General features: G+C 37.1%; 1 protein-coding gene across 1 annotated transcript in view; it reads right to left on the reverse strand.

The window, feature by feature from the left end:
* LOC149847866 (ankyrin repeat protein SKIP35-like) overlaps positions 1-4,343 on the reverse strand; it is a 31,379-nt gene extending 27,036 nt beyond the window's left edge. The window contains exon 1 of the mRNA XM_090005290.1: positions 3,191-4,343. Coding sequence (XP_089861416.1) covers positions 3,191-3,741 — 551 coding nt within the window. The 5' untranslated portion in view covers positions 3,742-4,343. The remainder of the gene's footprint in view (positions 1-3,190) is intronic.
* Positions 4,344-7,362: the final 3,019 nt, after the last annotated feature.

The raw sequence follows: 7,362 nt of genomic DNA on the forward strand, positions 1-7,362 counted from the left end.
GTTCATGAAAAGAGTGAATGGACATAAGAGGACTCTATACCCCAATGAAAATGACTCATAGGACACAAACATATCTAGAGGCCTAGAGGTTCGATTGGATTTCCTAATACTAGGTAGTTCACATGATTGATTTTGTGTATATCAAGTGCACATGGAGGATTCTCAATAGTTCTTCTAGAATATGTTTGAATATCATGATTCAACATATCACCATTTAAAGAATCACTCAAATCATTAATATGTGTGTTTTTACCATTCTCAATCTCTAATTCATCATTAGATTTATCATTCTTTGGTAACAAATCAAATAGATAAGAGTACTTAGTGTCATCCTTAGGCTTATTCATATAAAAATCATTTTCCTTTTCAAGGAAATTTACGTTTCTTGAAACATATAATTTGTTATTTTTCAATTCATAGCATCTATATCCTTTTTGGTTTTTCACATAACTAAGGAACACACATTCAATGGCTTTAGCAGAGAGTTTATCCTTCTTTTTAATAAGTACAAAACATTTACATAAAAAAACTCTTAATCTACTTAATTCGAGAGTGGTTTGGTAGAGTTTTTCAATTGGAGAGATATTTTGCAAAGAAGATGAAGGAATTCAGTTTATAAGATACATTGCGGTTAGTGCAGCTTTGGCCCAAAAGTTTTTTGGAACATTCTTTGAAATAAGCAAAGTTCTCGTGGTTTCAATGATATGATGATGTTTTCTTTTGGCCAAACCATTTTGTTGTAGAGTGTTCAGACAAGATCTTTGATGTGTAATATCGTTTTCTTTCAAATAATTTTTAAAATCATTGGATAAATACCTACCTTAGTAGGATTGAAATATGACAATATTTGTTTGAAATTGATTTTTCACAAGCTTCATGGAAAAACTTTGGATTTTAGCCTAAGAAAATAAATTCAAGTATATCTAGTATAATTATCAATAAACACAACATAATAAGAAAATCCTCCTTTTGATATGACGGGAGCCGGTCCCCATACATCCGAATGCACAAGTTCAAAATGTTTTAGGAAGACAAAGGTTCTAGAACTAAATGGAATGTATTTCACTTTTTCAAGAATGCAATCATTACACATAATTTTTTTTCAATATACTAAGCTTTCAAAAAAGAAAAAAGAGACAATTTAGATACATTTGGATGGTCCAATCTTTTGTGCCATAAATCAATATCTTTTTTCTTTACAAAATTACAAAAAGATTCTTTGGGAATATGAAGAAAATCCATGTAGTAAAGATCTCCCCTCCTATGGCCATCTGCAATCAGCTTCCCTGACTGACGATCCTCCACCCAACACTTTTTAGATGAGAAAAAAACTCATAGCTCATACCCACAATCCAAAATTTGAGATACAGAAAATAACTTTAAATTAAGTTTGGGGACAAGTTTAACTTTAGGAACTTGAAAATCTTTTGAAATATCAATGCTTTTAATTTCTAAAATAGTTTCATCCGCAGTAGAAACACAAGAGTTATAAAAAGGTTCACTGCATTCGGATAGAAGAGACTCCAAAGGTGTCATGTGAAAAGAGGCACTAGAATCAAGTATTCAAGAACACGTACGGGGAGGAGATGTTGACATGACGGCTCTGGAAGTATAAGTTGAAAATGATCTAAGGAATTGTTGAAGAACCCCTGTTAATTGGTTGATGGTATCCTTACGGTCTCTTCCTTTCTTGTTTGCCTCATCTCCCTTTTTCTATGATTCTTCAATGGTTGTTGCCTTCTTGAGTTTGGGACATTTCAGTTTGAAAGCTCTGGTTCACTACAAAAATGACATCACCCTTCTCCCTCCACCATTGTTGTCTCTTCCAAAGTGAGGAGGCTTATATGTTTTAATGTTGTTAGTTCTAGACATGGCAAGAACTTCCTCTACTATTTTGGATATGACAAGCCGTGCTTCCGCTTGGTATACTTCGACAAGTGCATCATTAAGAGAGGTAGCAATAGTCCTATGCAATATTAAGGATCTAATTCGCTCAAATTCGGGTCATAACCCAAACCGAAAAGTGAGGTGTTCCTTTTCCAACAGTTTTTGCCTCATTTAGATGGTCGGGCCTTCCCAATTGGGTTCAAGCAAGGCCAATTCATCCCATAGAGGGGTAGGTTCCATAATAGTCCCTCATTCTTATCTTCTTGTTTCGTGGTCAGGATATTCTCATGGAGAAATTATTGTCGTTCTAAGTCTCTTTGCACAAACATACTTTTGAGAAAGACCCAAACATTGCAAGCCTTTTTGAACTTGACAATGTTGGCGACTATCTTTAGTTCCATGCTATTTAGAAACCAAGATAGAACTTGAGCGTTCTCGGCTTCCCAATCCTCCATTTTGGTGATATATTCTTTAAGAGCCTTCTCTCGTTCATCGTCATCAAGAGCTCTAATTTGATCTTGATCTTTCTTTGTGAGTATGAGTTGTGGCTTACAAGTAGTGTCACTCACGTACCCCCAAAGCTTATTTCTTTTGAGGTGATTTTTCATGGCGGCAGCCCACATAAGGTAGTTTGAATCATTGAGTTTGAAGGTGATCACCATCACAGGTTCCTTTTCGGCTATCTTTGGAGGATAAAGCTAATAACTTGGAGAAGACCTCTTCTTTACTGCAACCACGAGCTTTAGAAAAGCACAATAGGATCTCAAGAGCCTATGACTCTTATACCATGTAATGAAACAAGAAATATTACAAAGATAAGGCCACTAAGGGCATACAAGAAACAAAATGATGTTGACAAGCACTTGTCCACCAAGGGACAATACACAAGCCACTTAAGGGAAAATATAAGAGTTTAAATTATACTCATAATAGCCACTAATGGGCAATCACAAGAGAGCAAAGCACTATAAAAAAAATAAAGTTTTATTCACTAGAAATGTTTAATAAAAACATGCAAATAACATGGGGGATCCCATATTTATAGAGGATACAAGCACTAAAGAGAACAAAATCTTAGGGGAAAAGAAAAACTAGTAGCGGCTAGCAATATGAAGAATTTCATATGCATACTACAGCCAAATGTGAAAGAACATAACACATTGCACTGATTGCTCCATTTACAGGGTATATATTGTTCCTCACATGCACAAACTTCAAACTCAGTAGATAAAAATGAAACGCACAAGAAGCACTTTGAGATCACCAAAAAGAGAGAATTTTGCTGCAAACAACAAAACCATACCTTTGGGCCATAACATTGACCGTGTCTGTCAAGCTCATCACACGCGATCTGCATACGGATACACACGAGGCAAGAAACGAAGTCCTGAGAACAGCCCGCGTGAAATCATTAGCCCCACAAGAGATAAGCTCATGAATCAATCCAGTGACACCCTCCAAATCTGATTCCGTCTGAAGGAACCAAATCGAATCCAACGCGATGCACAACGCGTCGTTCAGCCTCCGCCGGTCTGCGCACGGGATCAATCTCTCCGCCAAAAGCCAATCGTGAGAGCTAACGGCATTCTGAAATCTTCTCCCCAACTCGATCCAGTCCACCCGGCTCATCTTAATCCCGTCCTTAATAACCATCTCCGAACTCACCCCTCTCTCCAAGGCCGGTATTGCCCCGTTGCTAAGACAACCCAATTCAGAACTCTGACCACCAACACCTCGATTCAACCGATGATCGGGCTTACCATCTGCCCCACCGCGAAAGCCCGAGCCAGAAGGCCGCTTCGTCGAGCAGGAAAGTGGTGCAATCGAAGACTTTCGACCACCATCTTCATCCATGGAAGCAAAAACCCCTCCTCTCAATTCCCCAATCAACAAAAACCAACTATTCCACCGACCTCAATTTCCCTCCAACAATATTCCTCTCACTTACTTTCTCTATGCCTTCTTCCCTCCAAACAAACAACCTTCAGATACCCAACACACCCAAATCCCCAATTCCTATTCTCCTCACGAAAAGCAAGAAACCATCCATGCAAAAACGCCCCCAAGATGAGAACAAATACCACAACCCCAAAAAAGAAAAAAAACCCAATTGCACCACCCTTCAAAAAGAGAAGCCCGCCGATATATTTAGATTCCTCAAAACCAAAGACAGACAACAAGATCAAAAATTCAGAAAAACACAAAAGCAGAACTACCCACAATGGGAAAAGAAAAAAAAACTCGATAGAAAGAGAGAGAAAGATACACAATCGAAGAATACAAAGAGATAAACCAAGAATATACAGAAACCCCACACAATTTTCGCTTCAGAGAGAACCGAAAGGAGGAGAAACGATCAAAAAGGAAAGAGGGAAGAGAGCTAAAAAGCTTCTAGTCTTCAGCCATGACTAAAAGATGAAATTGGGGAGAAAAGGAGTGGAAGAGAAAATGGCCCAATTTTAGGGGGGAGGAGTTCCAGGTGGGGGATTAATTAAGGGGTGTGTGTGTGTGTGTGTTAAAAATGCAATTATTGTGAGTGATGAGTAATTCCAAATGGGTGGTGGGCGACATTTGAGGCCCCCCCATTAAAGCATCTGTCCGGAAGGTTTAAATAGAGAAAAGTTATATCTCCTTCATGTGTGTGTTTGGAAAAAAAGGTCTAGTCACATGGATACGCTCAATAGGATTCGGACACGACACCCTTGGGCAGTTTTTCATTAATAGTATATTAATGTCAGCTCTTTAACAAACAAATTAAGACAGCTCGAACTGACGTATTGTCATGTTTTCTTAAACGTCATTCCCCCACCTACGAAGCTACGCTCCACCATAATCGGGTCGGATTTATCAGAAATTCAAATTTTAAATCAGGTCTAAAAGTTAAACCCAAACTCGATCCAATCTAATTTGAGTCCGGGTCTAGGTCTGGTATGACTAAAAATTATAGATCCATATAGGTGGATGGGTTCAGACGTTCAGGCATGTATCGGGTAGAGTCTTCAAATGACCACTTTTTTAATGAGGTATAAAAATTAGGCCTAGACCCAATCCATTTTGATTCGGTTCTGAGTTTGGTTTTGGGTGTGGCTGAAAAATGTAGACCTATGTGGTTTAACAGGTTTGGGTTTTAATAGGTTGGAGCTCAGGTGTTGACATGATTGGTAATTGGACTTAATTACCTGCCAATCAAATATATATAAAATTTCAATAAAAAATATCTAAAATTTAAGGAATCAAATATCAATTAAAAAGTTTATAGGCCACACATGAGAAGTTTATTAACTATTCTAATTTCTAAGTAATGCCAAAAATCTAAATATAAAAAGAAAATCTCAATGCCAACCGATCTTTTCAAGTATAAATAGAAAGACATTAAAGACACCCCCATATTCAAAATGTATCGTGTATGTGTTGAGTCCGTTCGGGTATGAGACAGATTTGAGTACATAATTGGTTCGGGTTCAAGTTGGTTGGGATACAAATCGGGTTCAGGTTTGAGTCAATTCAAGAATAAAATAGCTTCAGGTAGATAATTGGATCGGGTTCCTGTTGATTCAATTTTACATTATAAAAAACCATTTTGTTAGGGTATAAAATAATGGGTTGGATCTAAACGGCTTTGGGTCTTCATTTACAATACCCAAAACCCAACCTAGTTACACCCCTATGGAACATAACATAAGTCTCTTAAGCTCAAGCATTTTGTGACATTCTACTTTTAGGGTATGTTTGATACACCGTTCCCAGCGGGATTCAGACGAAAATCTCGCTGGAACAGAGATTCCAACGAATGTTGGATGTGAACGCGTTTTGCCTGTCCAAAAAACCCTGACCCATTTCCTTGTTACAAAAAGAACAAGAACTGGATGCGGGGAACAGGGGGGTGTTACGAAAAAAAAAGTTGGAAGAAGGGGTCCCCCCGACTATCTATCTATCTCTCTTTTGCAAGTTGGGCGAGGCCACAGACGATCGAGCACGATTCTCTCTTTGTTTCTCCCTTTTTCTTCTTCGTTCTTTTTCATTTTTTTTCTTCATTCTTTTTCTTCATTTTTTTTCTTCTTTTTCATTTTTCTTCCCCTTCTTCGTTCTTATTTTTCTGTCTCTCCCCCTTCTTCTTCTTCTTCTTCTTGGTTCTTCATTTTTATTTTTATTTTCTTCTTCTTGGTTTTCATTATTTAGGGTTTTCATTGATTATGTCAGTTCCTGTTACTCTCCTTTTTTTATTAGGTTAGATTTGATTAGGGTATCTCTCTTTTTTATTCTCTTTTGTTCTTTTTCTTGATTAAAATCTTTATTATGATATTTTTCTTCTTCTTTTCTTCTTTTATTTTATTTTATTTTTTCTTTTGATTTTCTTTAATCTTTTTCTTCTTGATTAAAATCTTGATTAGGGTATTCTTCTTCTTCTCCTTTTTTTATTTTTATTTTATTTTCTTTAAACATTTTTTTAGTGTAATGGTCATGATGTCTGAAACAAACGTTGAACTTTGGAACATAGACGGGAGAATGGTCGAAACAAACATTAGACTTGAAACAGTTGTTACGGAACGAACATAACCAATGTCATGTTCAGTTCTTTTTGTTCATTTCATCCAACCCTGGACAAGAGATCAAACATACCCTTGGCCAAGGTTCTCACACTTGACCCGTTCTATTAAATGTCCATAAAGGCTTTGGGCATCATTCCAAGCAAGGTTGGGTTCAAGCCAATCATGAAGGCATCCACATGGATCCGTATTTACCAAAAGCATGGTTTCAATCCTAGAATTTGAATCTGAGTGCAGTATACCCACTGCAAATTGTGACTTATGGACTAAGTATGGATCCAAACGCCAATTTCAGAGCTCAAATCTGAAGGATGCGTGCTTTCGCTTTCATTTGGATCCAATTATAATTGGATACAATATCCAATCTGCATCCAACACACCTTTCCTTGTTTCAAACATCACAAGCTCCCAAAGTACGAAACTCAAACCAAGCCATGTCGCAGGAACACAGCATTTTGGCTGAGTAGCGTGTCATGGAGACACGATTGGACACGTTATGACACTCCAATTATGGACTCTGACATTTATGAACGTTATTTTACTAAATTTTAAATATTTCAATACAAAATACATTTATTGTATATTACCAATATTCAATAAAAATATAGACATTTTTATATTACAATACCAAAATTATTTTTTTATTGATTTAAAAACCATAAAAAATGTCCGCTTGTCCTATTTTTTCAAAATATATTGCGGAAGCCTTCGTCTCATACTCCAGGGGGATGAGTTCCATTCTCAGCACGTTCTCTTTTTAAAGGTAAGGATATATCTTGGCATTCAAGAGGGTATGGGTCAGGTACCATACCCAAACATTAAAAAATGAAATATGTTTTTACCGGGTCGGGTATCTCACACGCTAACCATACCCGGTAATAATTTGTACGGGTCTCTACTTTTTTACCAGACCCAAAAATATGAACCC

This window comes from Nuphar pumila, chromosome 1, assembly GCF_984573655.1.
Source record: "Nuphar pumila chromosome 1, dmNupPumi1.hap1.1, whole genome shotgun sequence".
NCBI lineage: Eukaryota > Viridiplantae > Streptophyta > Magnoliopsida > Nymphaeales > Nymphaeaceae > Nuphar > Nuphar pumila.